Below are 25,138 nucleotides of genomic sequence, written 5' to 3'. Positions count from 1 at the left end.
AAGTTAGGTATGAGTTACATTTGATGAGTGTTACACCAGGCCCGTACAAAGCTTTTCAAAAATGGGGGTGGCATGACAGGATTACAAAAAACTGAATGTGAAATAATATGCGCGCTGCACACATCACGTGCGCGAAGCGTGAAGTCCCTCGACGCCAGGGTTTCTAGATGCTCTCTGATACCTTATTTTGGAGCATTTTTGCACCAAATTTATGACCAATATTTCAGAAATTAACAGGAACCTAAGAGGCTTGCAGTATGTGGGGGGTCAAGGACACCGCTGGTGCCTCTGGCTGCTACAAATGAGAGAAGTGCATCCAGGTGGAGCTCCTGAAGGACCGTGTTGGGGAACTGGAGAAGCAAGTGGATGACCTCCGGTTCGTCCAAGAAATGTAGTCATTCCTCGACAAGTCCTACAGTAAGATTGTTACACCTAAGGTACTGGAAGAGAGAAGGTGGGAGACAGTGAGAAAGGGAGGGAAGCATGGAATGCCAACGTCCCCGGGTGTTGTACCTCTTGTAAACAGGTTCACCCACTTAGAAGCTGTCGGGACAGAAGACGTTTTTACACTGAGCAGCGGACTGGCTTGCGATGCGAATAGGGCTGTTGAGCCAAAACCAAAAAGGCCTAAGGCAGGCAACGCCATTGTAGTGGGAGACTCCATTGTGAGAGGTACGGACAGGGGTTTCTGCGGCAACAGACGGGATGCGAGGATGGTGTGCTGCCTTCCTGGTGCCAGGATCCAGGATGTCACGGACAGAGTGCAGAAAATCCTCAAGGGCAAAGGTGAACAGCCGGAAGTGGTAGTGCATGTCGGCACAAACGATGTCGGAAAGAAGGGGATGAATATTCTGCAGCGTGACTTTAGAGAGCTCGGAAAAATGCTGAAAAGCAGGACCTCCAGGGTTGTTATCTCCGGTTTGCTTCCAGTTCCTCGTACTGGCGAGAGCAGGAACAGGGAGATACGGGACCTGAACGTGTGGCTGAGGAACTGGTGCACGGGGCAGGGATTTAGATTCTTAGATCACTGGGATCTGTTTTGGGGTAAGGGGGAACTGTACAAAATGGACGGATTGCATCTTAACAGGTGTGGGACCAGCATTCTGGCAGGCAGGTTTGCCACTGCTACACGGGTGGTTTTAAACTGAATAAGGGGGATGGGGTGTCAAATGGGATAGTGGACGATGGAGTTAAAGGGAAAGGGCAAATGCATGGCAGATGCAGTATAATGTGGATACATGTGAAGTTATCCACTTTGGTGGCAAAAACAGGAAAGTAGATTATTATCTGAATGGTGGAAAGGGGGAGATGCAACGACACCTGGGTGTCATGGTACACCAGTCATTAAAAGTAGGCATGCAGGTGCAGCAGGCAGTGAAGAAGGGCTATGGTATGTTAGCATTCATAGCAAAAGGATTTGAGTATAGGAGCAGAGAGGTTCTACTGCAGTTGTACAGGGTCTTGGTGAGACCACACCTGGAGTATTGCGTACAGTTTTGGTCTCCTAATCTGAGGAAAGACATTCTTGCCATAGAGGGAGTACAGAGAAGGTTCACCAGAATGATTCCTGGGATGTCAGGACTTTCATATGAAGAAAGACTGGATAGACTCGTTTTGTACTCGCTAGAATTTAGAAGATTGAGGGGGGATCTTATAGAAACTTACAAAATTATTAAGTGGTTGGACAGGCTAGATGCAGGAAGATTGTTCCCGATGTCCAAAACAAGGGGTCACAGTTTAAGGATAAGGGGGAAATCTTTTAGGACCGAGATGAGGAAAACCTTTTTCACACAGTATATGAGTGGCGAATCTCTGGAATTCTCTGCAAGAAGGTAGTTGAGGCCAGTTCATTGGCTATATTTAAGAGGGCATTAGATGTGGCCCTTGTGGCTAAAGGGATCAGGGGGTATGGAGAGAAGGCAGGTACAGGATACTGAGTTGGATGATCAGCCATGATCATATTGAATGGCGGTGCAGGCTCGAAGGACCGAATGGCCTACTCCTGCACTATTTTCTATGTTTCTATGTTTCCTGTCTGTCAGAAAGCTGGTGATCCGCCGACAAAGGGGTTCAGGCACAGTCAAGTCAGAATGTTTGGAGCGTAGTAGCTCTGGCACAATGGTGTTGAATGCAGAGCTAAAATCAATAAAACAAAATCCTCGCATAGGTTCCCTGGCGGTCTAGCTGCTGGAGGATGAAGTGCAGGCCCAGATTGACTGCATCATCCACAGATCTATTGGCCCAGTATGCAAAATGCAGAGGGTCCAGCAGAGGGATTGTGATATTTTTCAGCTTGGCCAGCACAAACCTTTCAACGGTCTTCATGACTACAGAGGTCAGTGCGACAGGCCTGTAGTCTGTAAGACCAGTAATCCTTACCTTTTTGGGTACAACGACAATAGTGGAGACTTTGAAGCAGGCAGGGACTGGTTAAAAATGAGTAATTGGGTGTGAAGTGGTGATTGGAGTGGGATGGGTGTAGAAGGGCCCAGTCTTTGCAGACTGAGGTCAGGCTGTGAGTAGGTGTGAAGTGTTGAGTGGGGTGGGAAAGGGTGCACTCTTTTCATACTGGAGTCTTGCCTTAAGTAGGTGTGAAGTGGTGAATGGGAAGGAGAGTGTGCTGGGTCCATTCTTTGCAGACTGGGGTCTGGCTGTGTTTGTTGGGGAGGGGGTTTCAGGGTTACGTTTCTGATTTTCAAACCTGCAGTAAAACTCGCATAGAAGGGTTTCGGCCCGAAACGTCGCCTATTTCCTTCGCTCCATAGATGCTGCTGCACCCGCTGAGTTTCTCCAGCAATTTTGTGTACCTTCGATCTTCCAGCATCTGCAGTTCCTTCTTGTAAAACTCATTCAGGTCGTTCGTCAGCTGACAATTGTCCAAAGAATGGAGGGGGTGGGGGGGGGGGGGGGGGGGGGGGGGGGGGGGGGGCCTTTCCTCTTATAGCTGGTGATTTCTTGCATGCCCTTCCAAACTGAAGAAGAGTCATTAGCTGAGAACTTGCTCAACAACTTCTCAGAGTACCTTTCCTTGGCAGCTCTGATTCCTCTTCTCAGCTCTTTATCGATTAGGCTATCGGCTTGACACATATTGCCCCCCTCCCCCCCCCCCATTCTTATTATTCATATGGAGGAGAAAATATAATAGTTCTAAAACCGATCTTACTGTTGCAATCTCAATAAAGATAATCCCCCTTTCCCTCTCCCCTCCCCCATCTCTCTCTCCCCTCCCCCTCTCTCTCTCTCCCCCTCCCCCTCCCCCCTCTTTCTTGCGGGGGGGGGGGGGTGGGCGAAGATGAAGGTGGCGGGGGCCCAGTGGGGGTGGCATGAGCCCAGCAGGGGTGGCGTGGGCCCAGTGGGGATCAGCGGGGGTGGTGTGGGGGAAGATGGCTTGGGCCCCGGCGGCAGGGGGAGGCGAGGGGAGCGGGCTCCGCCGCAGCGGCGTCTGGTGTTGGGGTTACAGCCGTTGGGTTCAGATTCAGCCACTCTTGCCCGGCGACGGGAGAAAAGAGAACTGGCCGTTTCCAAAGTGGAAACGTTGATTTGTTTTTCGGATTTTTTTTTTTTTTTTTTTTTGGTTGATTTTTTCTTAGGGGGGAAAAAAAGGGGGGTGCGGTCGCACCCAATGCACCCCGCCTTCGGACGGCCATGTGCACTCAGCCACTGAGCTACATTAAAGTTAATGGAGGTCACGGCCCATTTGGAACCTCAACTGAAATGACGCCAATCCTTGTCCTACAAAGATATTGACTGACCCGTTGAATTATTCCAGCACTGTGTTTTTTTCTGTAAACCAGCATCTGCAGATACTTGTATTTCAACTGCTTCTTGTTGGTTTTGTATCATAATTATATTAGCAATTTATTTATGAGTGGAGAGGTTGAGAAGGCTAGGACTCTTTTCCTTGGAGCGCAGGAGGATGACGGGTGATCTCATTGAGGTGCATAAGATCATGCGAGGAATAGATAGGGTAAATTTACCCAGAGTAGGGGAATCAAAAACCGGAAGACATACGTTTAAGGTGAGGGGTGGGGGGGAGACTTCATAGGAACCTGAGAGGCAACTTTTTTACACAAAGGATGGTAGGAAAATCTAATGAGCTGCTGGAGGAGGCAGGTAATATTTGGACAAGTACATGGATAGGATAGGTCAAGAGTCAAAGAGAGTCAAGAGTCAATTTAATTGTCATTTGGACCCCTAGAGGTCCAAACGAAATGCCGTTTCTGCAGCCATACATTACACACAAATAGACCCAGACACAACATAATTACAATTTTACATAAACATCCATCACATAGCTGTGATGGAAGGCCAAAAAAAACTTATCTCTCCACTGCACTCTCCCCCCCCCGATGTCAGAGTCAAAGTCATAGCCCCCGGCTGGCGATGGCGATTGTCCCGCGGCCATTGAAGCCACGCCGGGTGGTGCGAGGTCGCACACCGGGTCTTGGTGTTGGAGCCCCCGGTGTGCGCTCGCAAGTACCCGCGGCCATTCCAGCCGCGCGGGGCGGTGTAGTGAGGCCCCGCTCCAGGAGCTCTTCGACCCCGCAACTCGGGCGGGAGAATTCTCCGTTGCAGGAGCCCCGAAAAGCGGTCTCTCTCCAGGGAGCCGCGGGCTCCCGGCGCCGCTGTCCGCAGACCCGCAGCAGCAGCCCCCGACTCAGCAGCGGCATCGGCAGCAGCAGCAGCAGCAGCAGCAGCGTTCCTCCACCGCTCCGGCCTCGGCCAGCTCCGCGACGGCAACGGTGAGTCGGCACCTGAGTCCCCGGCTTCTTCCTGTTGGAGGCCGCTCCTCGTTGCGGCCTCAACGCCAACGGAACCCGACGAGAAAAAGGTCGGGTCTCCAGTGCAGGGAGAGATTTTAAAAAGTTTCCCCCCCCCTCCCACCCCCCCCCCCCCCCCCCACACACACACCCCAACAAAAAATAACAAAAACTACATTAAAACACAGACAGAAAATAATAAAAACGCGGACAGACTGCAGAGGCCGCTGCTGGCCAGAGCCGCGCCGCCTACCGGAGGTTTAGAGGGATATGGCCAAATGCAGGCAGGAGGGACTAGTGTGGATGGGCCTTGTTGGTCGGCAGGGGCAAGTTAGGCCACAGATCCTGCTTCCACACTGTATGACTCCATTACAAGATGAGTGCAAAAATAATTGCTTTGTGCATTTCTGTGAAACTAAATATGAAGACTGCTTCACTGTAATGAACTGGAAAATTACTACTTTAAATCCGTGGAGAAGAATCAGACAGACCAAATACCAGATGAACACCAGCAATACTGCAGTACCGGAACCTTTCACAAGGCAGGCTCTCATTCTCTGAACACTGCAGGAATGAGTCATCAAGTCCAAAGCCAAAAAAAGCACAATTCTTGATTTTACCAATTAACATGAGAAGTATTGCCAGACCTTCCACAGTATAATCATCCCACTCAAGTGCTTTGTTTTGTAGTAAACACCGGCTCCAGCCACCACGGGTCTTGAACAAAATCCCAAATCTTTGGAGCAATGCATGAATAAAATTCACGAAACAGATAGAAACATATAAAATTCTTAAGGGATTGGACAGGCAAGATGCAGGAAAAATGTTCCCGATGTAGGGGGAGTCCAGAACCAGGGATCACAATTTAAGAATAAGGGGTAGGCCATTTAGGACTGAGATGAGGGAAAGCTTTTTTACCCAGAGAGTTGTGAATCTGTGGAATTCTCTGCCACAGAAGGCAGTGGAGGCCAATTCACTGGATGTTTTCAAGAGAGAGGTAGATATAGCACTTAGGGCTAACGGAATCAAGGGATATGGGGAGAAAGCAGGAACGGGGTACTGATTTTGGATGATCAGCCATGATCATTTTGAATGGCGGTGCTGGCTCAAAGGTCCGAATGTCCTACTCCTGCACCTATTTTCTATGTTTCTAAAAGAAATAATGGCAAGAATAATTCAAGAGAGTTTTCAAGCTTTTTCTGCTTCACTGCAGAGATTATGGCCAATCCAATCTTTCACTTGACTCAATTTTTTTTGTCCAAAAAGTAAAGCTGAAGTTTTTAAATCACATCTAAAATTAACTTAAACTGTGTCACCCTGAGATTATAATATGTTAGAATATGTTACAATAGATTACAAACATTCCTTCCTAGGTTATGCAAGCCCTTTTCACACTTTCAACCAAGTATCATTATTCATTCATAAAATTATACTTGCAGCATCAAATAGAATTTTCTAAAAATATCTTGTGAAATCCATAAAGCAAAATAAAATCTAAAAGAAATGTACTGCAGATGTTGAATATCTACATTTTTTTTCTAACCTTCCTAATCTGTACTAACCTTTCCCGACGCTGGTAAGTGCACAGTGACATCCAATGTTTAACTCTTTTCCCCCACAGTTGTGGAATGACACATTGAAAAAAATCAATCTATTTTATTCTGTTTCCAAAAGCCTCAATAATTTCTCCGTGATGCCTGAAGGTAATCAAATGAGATTCAAGTCATTTTATTTCCAATGTACAGAAAATGAATATTAGAATTCCAACAGCGGATCTACCACATATTCCCATGGCATTTCTAGCAATTGCTAATTGAAAACAGGCAAGGGAATAAACTCTGAGGAAAAGGCATCCATCCTTTCCACTGAATTATACCAACGCCCCCTCACAAGGTCACCTCATGCCATTGGCATTTTTGAAGATGAAGTCGGATTTCTTTGAAAAATTTAGTACTACAAAAATATCTTCACCTACCTTGAATAGCAATAGTTTTGGTGGCACTAATGCTATTCAAATTAGGATGGAACAGTGATGCAGCGGTAGAACTGCTGCCTTACAGTGCCAGAGGCCCGGGTTTGATCCTGCCCACGAGTGCTGTCTGCACAGAGTTTGTAAATTCTCCCTGTGACCGCGTGGGTTTTCTCTTGGTGTTCCGGTTTCCTACCACATTCCAAAGACGTACAGGTTTTTAGGTTAATTGGCTTCGGTAAAAATTGTAAATTGTCCCAAGTGTGTAGGATAGTGTTGGTGTACGGGGTGATCAGTGCAGACTCGCTGGGTGGAAAGGCCTGTTTCCACGCTGTATCTCTAGCGTCTAATTGCAGTTGAACTGTGTCAGGTAGATGACATTACAAGCTTTATAAAATCAGGTCAACTTAACAGTCCTCCATTGAACGAATTAAAGTTTTATTTGAGAATTTAGAAATGCTTTTAGAGAAAGTAATGAAGGCATTTAGTCCAAAATACTTTTAACAGGAGGATCCAATAATGCAGGAATGTGGAGTAGAATCTGTAGGTACTTGATAAGTAGAAAAATGATGATGTTGGCAAGAAATACTAAGGCTGGGAGAACAATATGAAAAAACTACCAGCATTAAAAATTAATGCACGGAAATTAGATTGCACAGTGCCACATTTTTGTGCATTATGGATTAGAATTTTTATCGAAACATGAATGAAAATGTAACAAGCTCCACTGCGGATCAGAGATGCTGGTGCCTTTGGCCCAGTTTCCTCAAATATGCTGCAGATGTAAGATACACACAAGGAATCAAGAACCAGAGGACATAGGTTTCAGGTGAGGGGGGGAAAGATTGAATAGAAATTAGTTTAAATTCGAGGTACAGCACAGAATCAGGGCACTTTGGCCCACTGAGTCTGACCATATCAGCGATTCCCGCATACTGGCACTATCTAACATGCTAGGGACCATTTTTACAATTTTTACAAGTGTGCACTGCTCAAGATTCCGAGCATCGCTGACCCCAATATTGATTACTTCCACTGTGTGGTACAGTGGTGCAGCAGTAGAGTTGCTCCCTTACAGCGCCAGAGACCCGGGTTCAATCCTGACTACAGGTGCTGTCTGTACGAAGTTTGTACGTTCTCCCTGTTCAGTTCAGTTTCCTCCCACACTTCAAAGATGTACAGGTTCGTAGGTTAATTGGCTTGGTATAAATGTAAAATTGTCCCTAGTGTGTGTAGGATAGCGTTAATGTGCGGGGGATCACTAGTCAGAACTGTCCCGGTGGGCCGAAGGGCCTGTTTCCGCTCTGTATCTCTAACCCAAACTAAACTGTATGATACGTGAAAACGTTTCTTTGGGTGTTAGTCTCCAGACTCCAAGTGTATTGAATCATAGAAGACCGTGATCTCCCTGTGACCGCGTGGGTTTTCGCCGGGTGCTCCACTTTACTCCCACATTCCAAAGACGTGCAGGTTAATTGGCTTCAGTAAAAAATGTAAAACTGTCCCTAGTGTGTATGACAGTGTTTGTGTACGGGGTGGTCGGTGGTCGGCGCGGACTCGGTGAGGCCAAGGGCCTGTTTCCACGCTGTATCTCTAAAGCCCAAAGTAAAGCCATTGTTTCCCACACAACCCCCACCCAGACAAAGAGAAGGGTTATTAACCACTGAACCCCACAGGTATCCCAGCTCAGTGCTCAACCTGAAACGTTCCCCTTGAAAAATGATCCTTTTGGCTAACTGCCCCCTTCATCTCCTTGAAATCCCAAACCTTCCTCAAAAATGGCTCGGATTCAGGCTTACCTGTTTTTATAAATTCATGTTCATAAGTCCGAGGACCAAAATTTGGCCCATCAAGTCTACTCCGCCATTCAATTATGGCTGATCTATCTTTCCATCTCAAGCCCATTCTCCTGCTTTCTCCTCATAACCCCTGACTCCCATGCTAATCAAGAACCTATTAATCTCCGCCTTAAAAATATTCATTGACTTGGCCTCCACAGCTGGCTGTGGCAATGAATTTCCATTGTGTGTTTGCAATGGCATTTGAACCACATGCTCTACTTCATTTTGATGAGACAAACCTTTGAACAAAATGTAAACAGACGGCATTCAATTTCTAGGCATTAATATTTTAATTCTGGACCATTAACGTTCCAGCACCCAGTAAAAATTGCTAAGTAGCCATTATTATCATTTCAGAGGTAAACCAATTTAACGCAATGATGCAACATTAAAATGCAACCAGTGTTGACACATAACTTTAGCAGTCAGCCATAACTATTGTGAATGAAGTGAAATGTCTTTACAATGACAATCTTACAAAACACAAGTCGTGAAACATTGACAGGTTTCTCATCAATTGAGCAATTTCAGCCTTATGTACTTTGACATTCAAGTCAATTATTTACTCTGGGTTCCTCCAAATTCATTTAATTTTAATGCAGAACTGGGTTCTAAGTAAACGTCACGCGTGATTTACCTGACATTGCCAGCCAGCAACTCCTCCAGGACCTCAAGTACCACAAATGTTGTACATTTACAACAATAGTTATTGGCAATTTCAATTTCCTTCTCCTTGCTGTCAGGAGATCACACTGGGTGCTAAAGAGGCGACAACAGTGACTTGACTTCATGAAGGAATTAACTGTGTGAAAAACACGTTGAGATATTTCCGAGGGATGTAATGAAGGATTGTACAAATCGCACATCCACTGGGGATCAGTGTAAACAATGACAGATATCTCAGTGTTACTCCGAAGTAGTATGAGGAGTAAATTAATTTGTTTTAGGAATTCAAGTTCACTCACAACCACTCACTCGCTTAAATTTCACTGTGCCAACGTTTCATGCAGCAACTGGGATGAGATATTCATCTGCATTTGTCGTGTAATCACTACAATTAGTGACCTTTTGCGCACTTGCACAGTTTCAGTAGTCGTGTAGATGGACCGCTGCCTCCTGCTGTCATGGCTGGAACTTTTAAACAGCATTGCTTCACCAGGATCTGCCACTGGTAGTGGAGGGAAGGCATGGGGTGTGAAGAGCAGAGAGACAGCATCTCGATATGCCAGGTCCTCTTTGGAAAAAAGTATTATGCCCATTATCAGAGGACACCGAGTGCTAGTAGTAACTCAGTGGGTCAGGAGAACATGGATAGGTGATGTTTCGGGTCGGGACCCTTATTCAAATTGATTATGAGTGGGAGGTGGTGGTGGTGGGCGGGGGAGGAAGGTAAGAGAGAGGGGGTAGGAAAAAGCCTGGCAGGTAACAGGCCAAAGATAGACACAAATTGCTGGGGTAACTCAGCAGGCCAGACAGCATCTATGGAGAAAAGGAATAGCTGGCTTTTCGGATCGGCAACACAGGTGAGGAGGGTTATTTGATAGTTGGACAAAGACCAGAGATGAAAAGACAGGTGTGCGAAAAAGGATTGAAGCGTTGCGAATTGTGAAGCTAGAGGAAGGAATGTAGATGGAAGGGGAAGGAGAAAATAGGTGCGTCCAAGTTGCCCGCTATCATGCTTGGTTTGTGACTTCCTGCACATTTTGTATCCTCAAAGATGATCTGGAGATCATGTTGAGAGAGATAGAAGCCAGAGAAAAATTCTAAACACAAGCCAGGAGCAGCTACTAAAAATAGATGTCCTCACCTGAAATAACAACAAAAACCCAGCTGACTCCATTGATCACTATTGTAAGAGTCACCCAACAAGGATGGCAGTCGTTAAAACCAGGTGGAGGGATTGTGAGAAAGGAGTCATGTGACAGCTAACATTCAGCTGCTAATATAAAGGGTGACAAAGTGGTGCAGTTGGCAGAGCTGCTGCCTCACAGCGACAAAGACCCAGGTTCCATCCTCACCTTGGGCGCTGTCTGTGTGGAGTTTACATATTCTCCCTGTGACCACATGGGTTGCCTCTCACGTTGCCAAGACGTGTTGGTGTGAAGGTCAATTGGCTTCTGTAAATTGCCCCTAGTGTGTAAGGTGGATGAGAAGGTGAGATAATATATCACTAGCTTGACTGGGTGAGCCAAAGAGCCTGTTTCCATGCTGTATCTATAAACTGAACTAAATGAGACAAGTGAAGATGCATCCCACAACGTTCTCTGTTAGGGCAAGCTTTCTTAGGGACAATACCCTGTTTACTTTGCAGTGGTCATATGGCTCAGGGTGGCAGTAGCAACCTTAATGTGCATGGTCAGAAGCATCAGGTACATGTGCATTGTGGAGACATATCGAAGGTATCAACACTTGACAACTGCTCTAGAAGTTCTCAATCCTCTTCAGGAATCGATTTTCCTCCACCATTCAATCCATGAGGAATTGCTGATCCTTGGGAACAGCACAGTCTGGACCATGTCAGGACCCTCTCAGAGATTTGTCAGTGTCAAGAGCATGAACTAGCTTCCACCACCCATTGAACCTACACTGCCATTCTTCGGATCATGGGTGAAGTTCCACATCAACTCTGGTCTAGAGTCCAAACCCCATTTCCTTGACACATTAGGCCCAAACACCACCAATAGCAAGGCCAGCTTGTAATTCCCTTCCCCATCATTGAGAAGTGGTGGTTAAGTACCCGCTGGGACCAATGTATATCTTCCCCCATGGGAAAGATATACATGGAGCAATAAAGCCATACAGCGTGGAAACAGGCTCTTCGGCCCATCCTGCCCAGGCTGGCCAACATTCCCCATCTACACTATTCTCACCTGCCTTAAAAATACCCAGATGGACAGATACACCAACTTCTGATTATAGAAATTCCACCTCTTCATTCTCAAGGTACGTCCTTTTATTCTGATGCTGTGCCCTCTGGTCCTAGACTCTCTCACTACCCTCCCACTCCACATCCACTCTATCTAGTCCTTTGAGTAGCGTTATGAATGGCAGAGATAGGGTAGATATTATTCCCATGACAAGGGCTGCAAAAATATCATTTTTTTCTGAATTTGCTTTCTATTCCTTGAATTTTGCTTAAAAAGTTAAAATGGTAATATGTCAATTTCAATTGTGTAATGGACAGACTTTGATTATAATTTAAAATAGGGATCAATCAGGTTAAACCCTTTGGTGCCCAAAATTAATGGATTTGCAGAAAACTGCAGCCACTCACTGCCACCTTCTTAATGGTGATTAGAGATGGACAGTAAATCCTGGCCTTGCCAATAACACCCTCGTCTGTAAATGCATTATAAAAAAAGTATGATTATAGTCATATAGTCTTACAGCGTGGAAACAGGCCCTTCGGCCCAACTTGCCAACATGTCCCATCTACACTAGTTCCACCTGCCTACGTTTGCCCAGATCCCTCTAAACCTGTCCTATGTACCTGTCTAATTTATTTCTTAAACGTTGCAATAGTACCTGCCTCAACTACCTCCTCCGGCAGCTCGTTCTATACACCCACCACCCTTTGTGTGATAAAATTACCCCTCAAATTCCTATTAAATCTGTCCCCCCTCATCTTAAACCCATGTCCTCTGGTTCTCGACTCCCCTACACAGGGCAAGAGATTGTGTGTCTACCCGATCTATTCCTCTCATGATTTTGTACATCTCTATAAGATCACCCGTCATGCTCCTGCGCCCCAAGAAATAGAGAGTCCTAGCCTGCTCAACCCCTCCCCATAGCTCAGGCCCTCGGGTCTGGGCAAAATCCTCGTAAATTGACTATTATTTTACTATGATTTTATTACGCCTATCCTCACTCACACAGAGCCACCACTTGCTATCTCGGAGGGCTTCCAGCATTCAAAACTATTTGTGCATTGATCAACTGGGTAATTCATGGAAAGGGCAACAATACTGCAAACCCCACTCTTTCATCAAACTAGGAAGAGTAGCTTACAGGCCATTCCAGAAAGCTGCCACAGTCAATTTCATACGGTAGGAGTAGGCATGTTCATATAACTTGTACATAATGCTTCAAGATGTTGCATTTAATTTTTAATAGCAAGTGGCAAGACACATTTGATGGCATGCTGATGATGCACGATTCATCTGGGGGAAGAGATGTACTAACTGGTATTCCAAAGCGAATCTTCAACACCTAAATTAAACTATAGGATGCAGTAGCACTCCACCAATAACTTTTAAGATCTTTCGGTCCTCTCGTTTAAAGTTTGGAAGGATTTCCAGAGAGCTGTGTTGCTGCATGTCTCTCCTAATGCTTTCAAGTTCAATCCCCATGTGTTTTGCTTGTCAGGGTCAAGTAAAAATCCATTGGTAATAATTCCAGTTTTTGTTTTTGCATGTTGGACAGGGAATCTTAGCAACACCAAATGCGACTTTGGTGCACAGAATCTGACAACCCATTAGCTTAGTTGCAATTTTTCTTTCAATATATTTCTGCCTCTAAGTCGACAAATCAAAGATGGGTTAAAAGACGCAGTCACCAAGAGTAAAGTTGCACAACATGCATTGATCACGGGAAGCCAGTTTTGCAATTGTCTCACACAGTCCATTATAAAGCCTCCACTTTTTGTTTGCATAGGTGTATAAAGTCCTAAATCCAGGAACAATGGATTTTATACACCAACTTTCTTCAGTCACCATGGCTACTGTTAATACAATGTAAATCACTGGTGCTATCGGAAATGCTTTGCTCCAAATACCTTCTGCTAAGTGGAGGTTTACATCTGTGAAAGTTCTATTTTATAGCCTCAACTGCATCCTTGCTATGAGCTGCACTTTTCCAGTGCGCTTGGCTGCAAGTGTTGGCTTGAGTGTCAATTTGTCCCTTCGAGAATGGTGGCCATGCAGTATGTTGCTGCATCCATTATCAATCCAAGGGTCCTTTGAATCAAGCAGGGCAGTAATTCTGAAAACCAGCTGCATACATCTATGCAACAATAACCAAGATCACTCTGTTTCTTTAATAATGTGATTGAGAAAGACAGCTGTGAAAGGCCTTATTGGCACAGCTGTTATCTTGAAATTAAATGGGAAAGACTTCTCTGGCATCAACTCTGTTGAAATTTGAAGTAAAATGGAGAGATGCAGAGTGTGTTGGTCTGGACATGAAGATTGTCACACAGTGAATTCAGTGCAAATGTGTTAATCCATTCTAAAATAGTGCACGTCCTAATTTTAAAATGTGTGGAATATCAGAGTAGTGTAAGGTTTGTAAGAAGAAAAATGCGTGATTTATTTTGCCTACATTTGATTTTGAACATGGACAAAGTTCATTTTTAAGTCCAACAGACCATTCAAACTAAAAAACACATTATAATCTAGGCTGAGTCTTGGCCAGTAATGGATTTGTAGTTACTATCCAGTAGCTGACTTAATTCCCTCTTACATTTATCAAACAGATCAATACCTGGAAAAAAAAGATAAAAGCGCTGGAATAATTCAGGTAGACAAAAATGAGAGGAGAATAATTCAGCAGGTCAGGCAGCATCCCTGGAGGACATGTACAATAACATTTCAGTTCTGGACCCTTCTTCAACTTTACATGTTCTGCAGAGGTGCTGCTAGACCCACTGAGTTACTCCAGCACTTTGTGTGTGTGTTTTTTTGTAAGCCAGCATCTGCAGCTCCCAGTATCCACAGTTCAATATCTCCAGCTGCGGTTACTGACTCCAAGAGAGTGAACATTAAGTACATTCCTTCTCTTGCCAGAGCAAACCAATAAGAAATAGGACGCAGGGTAAAGAATTCAAATCAGTCGCTCTGTGATAATAATACTGGCAACTACTTCAGTGCGATAAATAATGCTTTGGTACCACAACAGTGTTTTAATATTTCACCAAACAGAACAGCCACACTGCAAAGTGAGCAGAGGCTCCATCAGGAAATCACAAGAAGCAACAGCCATAAATGTGTGCAGCCTGTGTTGAAAGACCAGCGTGAGGCAGCCTGTTACTGAGATCTGTCTCCTACCACCACCAACACAAAGCACTGAATGCATTACTGCTTTCTATGTAGCATCTTGCCAAGTCCCTCATCAATCTAACAGTACTGCAAAAAAGATCTAATACTCTTTGCCGACTGCAAATTATTGATTTTTGCCCTGCCAACTATGAACATTGGAAATATGCTTGCGTCTTCTGCGTAACAGGAGGCAGCTGTCAAACTGATACAGCCATGTGCGTCTGCTTCATCCATAGAACCATTTTTTTTTTTGTGTTTTGATTTTGGAATTGAATGCTGCGGGGAGGGAAGATTCAAAGCAGGGACATGAAGCTCTGGAGCACACCGCAAGTAAAAGGAATGCATGTGTCGGTGTGCCCACCAGGTGGCAGGGTGACTGGAGGCCATTCCCAGCAAATGTAACCATTTATAACAGTGATGCGACTGAGACTAAGAAATTTGTAGTAGGAAGTTAACACTCTTGAGAATAGGCCTTTCAGCAAAATAAGCCCCTTTCCTTTTAGCTCTTCCCCATTTGAAAATCCTGCTCAAATGGTACATTTAACTATACAGATGCTCCTGACACTTCTTACCAAAAGTGGCAGCAAGGCATTTTCATTTGGTAGATGTTTGATTTTCTTAATGAATCTGCTGAAAATCAATGCAGATTAACATACACAAGGGTATTTGTCCCATCGCCCTTCACAATAATATCCCCTTTCTCCAAGCCCTTTACAGCATGCATTTACACATGACAATGTGTACTATACTGCAAGTATAAACAGAAGACAAAGTCTAAGACATAAAGTGCATCTACTTGGCTCTGCACAAACTTCTAAACATCCATGGTTATACTTTTTTTTTTCAAACTCAGGTTTGTTACAAACAGTTGGCATTTGTTGATTGATTGGTTGGTTGGTTGGCATGCCGTTTTCTTTTGGTAGAAGGTTGGGCTTGTTCTTTCGATCACCGCTTCTTTCTTCTTTCCGTCGCCTGCTTGCAGTGCTCATCCACGCAGGAGCACAGGCAGCAGCAACACCACAATCCCCCGGTGTCAGTGGTCGCTGCAAGACATTAAGAGAAAGAACCATGAGTGTGAGACATGGAGAGGCTTTGGAGCTGGTCAACGATATATTGCATTAGACTTCAACAGAAATTTGTTTAAAAAAAAAAATTATTATGCAAAGAATTAACGAGAGAAACTGCTGGAGGACCATAGACACAAAATGCTGGAGTAACTCAGCGGGACAGGCAGCATCCCTGGAGAAGGAATGGGTGACGTTTTGGGTCGAGACCCTTCTTCAGACTGAGAGTCAGGGGAGAGGGAGTCAAGAGATATGGAAGGGTAAGGTGCAAAAACAACAGGTCATAGCAGACGATAAGGAAATGTAGAATGGTTCATTGTTAGCTGAGGGGAAGGTGACAAGGATGCATACAATCAGCTGAAGGAACTCAGCCAGTCAGGCAGTATCCGTGGAGGAAATAGACAGGTGACATTTAGGGTTAAGATCCTTCATCTGGACTGAAATAGTTAATTTTACACAGAGTATATCCAATCTCACCTTCACTGTTTGTAGGAGTGATTTAGATCCACTCAAAACCAAGCTTTACAGTACTTGACAGAGAATATTTTGGAAGTTTATTGAGCAGAAACAGGGAATGGGACTGAGGTGAATCTAACAGATGCCAGTTTAGGTCCAATGGCCTATAATGCTTTGATTCTTACATTCGGAACTAAAACTCCAGCATCCATCACCATTTGTAACCCTAGACACAATGCAGAAAAAAAAGAACTGCAGATGCTGGTTTACAAAATAAGAAATAAAGTGCTGAAATAACTCCATGAGAGAGGCAGCATCTCTGGAGAACATGGTTAGGTGTTGTATTGGGTTGTGACCCTTCTTCACACCGATTGCGGGGGATGGAAGAGAGGAGGGGCAGGACAAAGCCTGGCAGGTAACAGATGAACACAGGTGAGATGGGGGGGGGGGGGGGGGGGGGGGGGGGGGTTATTTTGTAAAATTGCTGGTCAAAGGTCAGAAATTAATAAACCAAGGCCAGAAGGCGTATGTGTTGCAAAAATCTACATTAATAAGACAAATATGGCATTTAGTTCCTATGAAATTAGGCAAATTCAAATATTGTGATTAATCTCTGATACTCAAGATTGACAACATTTAATTTTTATTTTAAAACGTCTTAAATCCCCAGTCAACTCGTCCCTTCCCACCCAAACCACCCCCTCCACAGGTACTTTGCCCTGCAAACGCAGGAAATGCAACACGTGTCCCTCGATTCCATCCAAGGACCCAAGCAGTCTTTCCAGGTGAGGCAGAGGTTCACTTGTACCTCCTCCAACCTCATCTATTGCATCCGCTGTCCCAGGTGTCAACTTCTCCACATCGACAAGACCAAGCACAGGTTAGACGATCGCTTCGCTGAACACCTCCGCTCAGTCCGTCTTAACCAATCTGATCGCTCGGTTTCTCAACACTTCAACTACCCTTCCCATTCCCAATCTGACCTTTCTGTCCTGGGCCTCTTCCATTGCCAGAGTGAGGCCCAGCGCAAATTGGACAAACAGCACCTCATATTTTGCTTTGGTAGTTTACACCCCAGCGGTATGAACATTGACTTCTCTAATTTTAGATACCCCTTGCTTTCTCCCACCTTGCCCAGTTCTCCCACAAGTCCTACTGTCTCTGCCTACTTTAGTCGACATCAGTCTGAAGAAGGGTCTCGACCCAAAACATCGCCAAAATCCTTCTCTCCATAGACGCTGCCTCACCTGCTGAGCTTCCCCAATATTTTTTGGCTACCTTCGATTTTATTTAAACAACTATCCATGTATTTGCCTAAATACTACCCTCTAAGTGTAAAGGGGAGATAGGCGGCATAAAGAGGTGAAGGGGTGGCATGAGTCTATGCTTCTACATCCACAGATGCTGCCTGACAACTGAGTGATTCTTTCATTTTCTGTTCTTATTTCAACGCCATGCAGACAAACTCGTACTGTTTCCCAGCTAATATATACCCACATATTATTTATATTCAGAATTTATTTCACCCTTCGGGAGAGTAAAACACTTAATGTATATGGGGAATGTGATCTGCAGGCACTTGGGTAACTACTTCCAAGTAATTACTGTTACATGTAAAAGATACAACCAGAAATACATCATTTCTGAGCAAACTGCTTAAAATGGCAAGTATGGAGTTTCATCATGAGGTTGTTTTAACTTTACGAAGGCACCCTATTTTTAAAGCATATACTTCTGTGCCAAGAAGTGTCTGGAGTACGGAAATTAATGCAGTATTTGTCCTGGCTGTGCATTATGCAGCAATATCACCTGACAGAGTACTTTTTTCCAATCGTGAGCTATCTGACAGGTAGGATAGTTATCATATTACACTGTTGGCAGAGCATCAACGAAAGAAGTCACTGCCTTTGTAAAGAATTACACCACCAGTAATTGGGAGAGAAACAAAATTAGGAATGAGGCTTGAAGCATCGCTCCATTTATTCATGGATCTGATCCAGAGCACTGGTTGTGGAAAACCTAAAACATGAACACAAAGAAACCAATAATCAATATCTATATCACTATCATTTGTTAATGGAGCACAAATTGTAAGTCATTAGAGACAGTCAAACACAAGGTCGACAAGATTTCTGGGATTTTTTTTTTTTAAAACAGGAGACACAAGGAGCTGCAGATGCTGGTTTACAAAAAAAGACACCGTGCTGGAGTAACTCAGCGAGTCAGGCAGCATCTCTGGAGAATATGGACAGGTAATGTTTTGGGTTGGGACCCTTCTTTAGACTGACTGCTGTGGGGGGCAGGCCAAAGCCTGGCAAGTGATAGGTGGATACAGGCGAGGTAGATTGTTGAGAGGCAGGTGGTTGGACAAAGGCCAGAAATGAAAAGACAAAAAAAAAAAAAGAGAGATAAGGATAAAAGTGGAGCGAATTGTGAAGCCAGAAGAAGGAATACAGATGGAAAAGGAGAGGGAAAGTGAGATACAGGTGGAAGGTCGAGGGAGAAGGAGAGATATAGATGGTTAATTCACATCTCTTCTATCCTTCATCTCTTTGTCACTGGCCTTTGTCCAACCATCAGCCAATCAAAAACCCTCACATGAATCCACCCATCACTCAACAGGTTTTGTTCTGTCCCTCCCCTCTTCCAGCCTTTCCCCCAACCACATTTAGTCTATATTTGAAGGATCCCAAACCCAAACGTCACCCATCCTTGTCCTCCAGAGATGCTGCCTGACCCAACGAGTTACTCCAGCACTTTGTGTCTTTTTGTAACCAGGCTGTTCTTCACAAGTGTTACGATGGAGGCTGCTGACAATCCTTAACCTGCTTTAACCTTGGCCACTAAACAGCAGTGGCAAATGTTTGCCATCAGCATAAACAAATTCCTCAGACCAAGTGACTGGGTGCCCTATAACCTGGGACTGAGCAAAGTCTGGTATTTTCGCACTTTATACTTTACTATAGCTCGCCACCTGGAATGCAGAATGCTATGCCTGTAAAATTGTATTTATTCTTAAAGTTAAGCCTTTCAGTGTCTATCAAGGGGCAAGCTAGCTACTCCTAAATAAAGCAGGTTACTGTTTCTCTTAAACAAAGTGACCTAATGACAGCAAAAATGGGCAGCACAGGTTCAGGTGCTGTTCTATGTGGAGGTTGCGCATTCTCTCTGTGACCGCATGGGTTTCTTCCATATGCTCCATTTTCCCCCAGCACCCCAAAGATCTGGGAGTATGTAGGGTAATTGGCTCCTAAATTGTATCTAGCATGGAGGAAGTGGATGTGAAAGTGGGATAACATAGAACCCCATTGTGAATAGGTGATCAATGGTTAGCATGGACTTGGTGAGCCAAAGGGCTTGCTTACATATCTTGTAATTAAAAAAAAAAAACCATTATGTTTCCATCATATGTTGATTTTCAGATTAACATCCCAGTCTTGTTAATCTCAGTACTTTAACATTTGGAAATGATTCACTCCCAATTTTGCTTTCAAGTAATAACGTTTCTGCTAGTTACATGCAATCAGGCCCAAACTGTGGTTGGATTATTGCGTGGGAGGGAAAACCAAAGACTGGCACAGGGGCAATGTGTGGTAGGTTGAATGAAGAAGAGGCACATCTTTCAGGAATCAAGGCTGCACAGTGGTGCAGCAGTAGAGACCCAGATTTGATCCAGACTATGGGCACTGTCTGCTCGGAATATGTACGTTCGCCCTGTCACCGTGTAGGTCACCTCCAGGTACTCCGCTTTCTACCCAGATTCCAAAGACTTGTAGGCTAATTGGCTTCTGTAAATTGCCCCTAGTGTGCAGGATGTAAAAGTGGGATAGCCCAACTAGTATATGGGTGAGCGGTCAGCGTGGACTCGCGGGGGCAGAAGGGCTCCCGTTTCCACACTATCTCCAAACTAAACTATACAGGCACTCTACACCTACCCAGTAGTTGAAGGCAGCTGGAACCAATGGAAAAAAAATGTATGAAAGGGATTAAAATGTTTAATCCATTGGTTGATTTCATAATTACATTAAATGACATTAGATTATCATGTCAATAGTGCCACTTGCAAAACATATGGAGAATATAGAAACAAATGTAATGAATTAATTGGTATAGTACTGGAGTCCATATATGCATCAAGTCTCTCATCTCCTAGATTAGATTCCTTTATTAGAACAGCAATCCTATTCTTCCACCCTTGTTCCATCCTACAAATGGGAGCACGGTGTACAGTTCTAGACGCCCCACTATTGGAAGGATATGGTGGGAATGGAGAGTGCAGAAGAGATTCACCAGGATGTTGGCTGGAATGGGGGGGGGGGGGGGGGGGGGGGGGGGGGGGGGGGGGGGGGGGGGGGGGGGGGCGGCTGTAGTTATACAGAGAGATTGGATAAAATGGATTTATTCTCATTAGAACATGGGAGGCAGGAGTGATGTCTTTAAACAGGCTTATATAGGCATTTTGGGCAATAGAGAGAATAAACATGCAAACGTTTTTATCCCAGGACAGGGGAGTTTAGAACTATGGGGCACATAGGTTTAAAGTAAGAGAGGCAAAATTTAAAGGATATCTGAGGAGCAAGTTTTTTTTTTCCCCAGAGTTGTTGTGAATATCTGGAACAAACTGCCAAAGGAGATGGTAGAAGCAGACAAATTTACAATGTTTAAAGGGCATTTGGAAAAGTATTTTGTTAGGCAAAATGTTGAGGGATGTGGCAAAAAGAAAAAAAAGGCATCCTGGTCAGCACAGAGTAGCTAAGTAGAAAGTCCCTGTTTTTGTATTGTACAATTAATTAAAAATTATATATAAGCCAAATAACAAATATATAGAGGCCCATAATTCTAGTTGATAAAGTTTCAATACTCTCCTTTTACACAGAGACCGCTAACTCTGTACTTTCCCTTGCAACCGCAGGAAATTCTACACTTGTAGCTTTACCTCCCCCTTGACTCCATCCAAGGACCTAAGCAGTCTTTCCAGGTGCAGCAGAGGTTCACCTGCACGTCCTCCAACCTCATCTATTGCATCCGCTGCTCTAGGTGTCAGTTGTTCTACATCGGTGAGACCAAGCGTAGACTTGGCGATCGCATCGCCCATCACCTCCGCTCAGTTCGCAATAACCAACCTGATCTCCCGGTGGCTCAGCACTTCAACTCCCCCTCCCATTCTGAATCTGACCTTTCTGTCCTGGGCCTCCTCCATGGCCAGAGTGAGGACCACCGTATATTGGAGGAGCAGCACCTCATATTTCACTTGGGTAGTTTACACCCCAGTGGTATGAACATTGACTGCTCCAATTTCAGGTAGTCCTTGCTTTCTCCCTCTTTCCCCTCCCCAGCTCTCCCACAGCCCAGTCTCCGCCTCTTCCTTTCTTCATCCCGCCCCCCCCATCCCCACATCAGTCTGAAGAAGGGTCTCGACCTGAAACGTTATCTATTCCTTCGCTCCATAGATGCTGTCTCACCCACTGAATTTCTCCAGCATTTTTGTCTACCTTCTAAGTTTCAATACAAGCTCAGTTTTTAAACTATTAAGTATCATGATGTAGTGATAGCTATAGACATATGGTAGTTTGAATCACAACACATGACAAATCAACATGCTCTCATCTTTGTGCCTGACACAAGGAAACAGAATACCTTTAACATCATGTTGATTTGCACTTGTTGCATTTAGTGCATATATACTAAATAACATTAAAATGAATAGAAATAGGCTGTAGTTCCTGAAGAATACACTTTAAGCTTAAATCCAATGTAGAATCAATATTGGAAATGTCAAAGCAGAAATAATGGCAAGATGTGGATGGAGAAATTGGGGAGACATTATACTGCAGGAGAATGAAATCCCTCCATCTGTTCCTCAGTCCCTCCTGACTGCCCATCCCCTGCATCCTCGACAGCCGAGCAATGCAGTGGCAGGCTTCCAGTAACATCGTCACAAGTAGTGCATGCAAGCACAGACCACAGATACATTTCCTTCGCTTTTACTCTGCACGTCGAGAGCCATCTGGACCTTTACAGCATGGCAAATCTGAGATCAAACACACAAAGGAACAAGGGACTGAGCTACCCTACTGCTCCCACCCCCTGCCGCCACTCCACCCCTCCACTATCAATTCTTAATCACTTTAAATAGGTAACGAGTACCGTCATTCAGATTCCCTGGCGTTCTCTCTCATGTTCCCAGTCTGGCGATCGACAGAAGGTAAATTAGCGAAAACACTGATTGGCACAAAGCCATGTCATAAACACCCAAGTAGAGATAAGAACGGCTCTCATGTTAAAAGCAATCTTCTCAGGAAAGGCAGGAATAATAACTGATCGGCAATCCATTAAGTGGTATTTGTGTCATCTCTCTTTTCTTTCCAAACATTCAGTAGGAGCTCCATATTTGAAGAAAATTGTTTTCATTTTAAATTTGGTTTTATTTCAAACCAGAGCATCAGGGAAACTATACCCAACAAGCAAGACATGGCTGGACATTGAGGGAAGAATCCCCAATTGTCAATGGCCTGTAAGTGTTCTGGGGAGGGACTTGGTCAGCCATTTGGGTGCTAACATTGTCAAGGAACACCATTGCAGATCTCCATCCTGGGTAACAATACATATATTTTTGTTATTTCTTCTGAGTTACTGATAATGAGAATTATGATTTTTGTATGCACATTTTCATACATGGCCATACAGTTAAATATAGTCCAAAACAGGAAATGCTGGAAACACTCAGCAGATCCAGCATCATCTGTGGAAAGAGAAGCAGAGTTGATGTGTGGAAGAAACTGCAGATGCTGCCTTAAACCGAAGATGGACACAAAAAGCTGGAGTATTTCAGCGGGACAGCGGGAGCAACATCTCTGGAGAAGGAATAGATGACATTTCGAGACAAATCCCTTCTTCAGACTAGGCTGGTCAATTATGATATGAACTGTTTTAGCTATTTATATGAAATTATTGAATTCATTAGAGTCTCAAAGGCTAGAACATGTTGTGTCAGAAGATAAGATATTGTTCTTCAAGGTCATGTTGAACTTTGTTGGAACAATGCAAGAAGCCAAAGACAACGTGGGAGTGGGGTGTTGAATTGAAGAATTAACTAGTAGCTCTGAGTCACCCTCGCAAAATTAATGTAGATATTCTGCAGTCATTTGTTGCAGAGGAGAGCAGGACATGAACACATGAGGTAAGGCACTCTAGTGGAAGAATCATTGCTTCACATGGAATGGTGATTGGAGCCCCAAATGGTAAGAATGGGAGAATTAAATGGAGGTGTGCATTGCCTGAGGTTGCGTGAGAAGGGGAGCAGGAGTGTGTGAAGCAAATGGAAAAGATGTGCCTAGTGCTGGCTTCAAGCAGCAGGATGATCTGTTGAAGACGGAGGCTGGTGGAGTGTTAGACAAGAGGAACCCTATTCTTCCGCTGGGTGTGTGTAGCACAAAAATGAACATGATAAATTTGAGCCCTGCCAAGTATGGTGGGAGGGAAGCCATTGTGATGTCTGTGATATCTCTAATGTGATTAAGGAAAGACAACAACATCCGGGATGTACAGGCATCAGAATAGATACAATAGAGAATGAGAAATTGGGAAAATGGAATGAAACCCTGACTGGAGGCACGGTGAGACACAGTATTACACAGGTAGCGGTAAATCTACCCCACGACAGAAGAGGGAAGGAGTTGTGGAGTTTGATAGTCACACAGAAAAAGCATCTCCTGTAGCGTTCTGTGCTGCATCTTGGCGGGACCAGTCTGGCATAAATAATTCAAAAATCAAAATACTGCACATTTCGTATATCAGAAATAAAACAAATAACTTTTATCCCCCTCTCCATAGATGCTGCCTGACCAATTGAATATTTCCAGCACTAGCCATTTTATTTTGTTTGCAAAAATATGCTGTTTCATTTGCAAGATGCCACATTTGCAGAATGTTCCTCCATTGAACCTGCTGTCACAAGTCAGATGTCTGGTGCTTCACAATACAGACATGACATGAGAAGTTTCAGTAATGCAGTTCAAAATATTCTATAGCGGGGTCAAGAACCAAAAGAAACAAGTTCAGTGTGGAACTCATTGGTTTGACCTTGCAGAGGACAGACACAACATCAGAGGGTGAATCTTTTCTGTGACTATTATCATCTGGGAACTTGGCTGCATTTGGGATGTGCGCATGTATGTACCTTAGGAAATAAAGGCCATGTGATGGCCCAGTGTGCAGATCAAAGTTGGAAGCAAACATTGGCCTGCTGGAACGTGAATGATGCTGGTTATACAAATAAAAGCTCTCTCTCGCACAAACTATTTATGAAAGCCATTAAATCACACCATTTTGATGGAAGGTCACTGAAATGTTATGCATTGCTCTCATGACAAGATACTGCCCAACTATCCAGCATTTATATATTTGATACTATTTTTGCCAAGGCCTTACCTGCCTAATACATAGATGGACTCTAAACATTGTTATATTTTTCACAGAGCAGCACATTTTTTTCCCCATTCATCTAATGTCACTCATCATTGTGAAACATTTGTGATGCATGCATAAGGTTTATCTTATAACAGTTTTGCATAAAAGATTGAAAACATCGGAAGAAAACAAAAACTAGTGCAGAAGGGCATCTTGGTCAGAAAGAGTAAGTTGGCCAAAGTGACTGTTTTCATGCTGTATGACTCTATGGGCATAAAAATGAGAGTGTACAACAACGGAACACCCAGTTATGGCCAAGATACAAATACCTTTCTTTAGCAGAAGGCTGCAAACCTTGGCACTGCTCAGACATTGATTGTACTCAAGCTGAATTTGTTAAGGTATGGACATGAAGGGGATCAAGTGGGAAAATAAACGAGTGGAGTGATTTATTAAATGATGGATCATGTTCAAAAGGATTAAAGAAGTAGACACAAGGAACTGCAGATGCTGGAATTTTGAGCAAAACACAAAGTGCAGGAGAACTCATTGGATCAGGCAGCATATGTGGAGGGAATAGACAACTATATCTGAAGGGTCCCAA

The 25,138-nt window shown here is 44.2% G+C and overlaps 1 protein-coding gene across 2 annotated transcripts in view; it reads right to left on the bottom strand.

Annotated features, from left to right (window-relative positions):
• Positions 1-8,841: 8,841 nt before the first annotated feature.
• The window catches only part of stk11 (serine/threonine kinase 11), an 86,206-nt gene continuing 69,909 nt past the window's right edge, over positions 8,842-25,138 (bottom strand). For both annotated transcript variants that reach the window (XM_055658875.1, XM_055658877.1), the window contains one exon: positions 8,842-15,648. Coding sequence is in view for 1 of the 2 variants with exons in the window: in XM_055658877.1 (XP_055514852.1) it covers positions 15,551-15,648 (98 nt within the window). In the remaining variant the exon portion in view is untranslated. The remainder of the gene's footprint in view (positions 15,649-25,138) is intronic.

The sequence above is a fragment of the Leucoraja erinacea genome, chromosome 29, assembly GCF_028641065.1.
Source record: "Leucoraja erinacea ecotype New England chromosome 29, Leri_hhj_1, whole genome shotgun sequence".
Taxonomy (NCBI): Eukaryota; Metazoa; Chordata; class Chondrichthyes; order Rajiformes; family Rajidae; genus Leucoraja; species Leucoraja erinaceus.
This window is presented reverse-complemented; position numbering and strand designations above follow the sequence as displayed.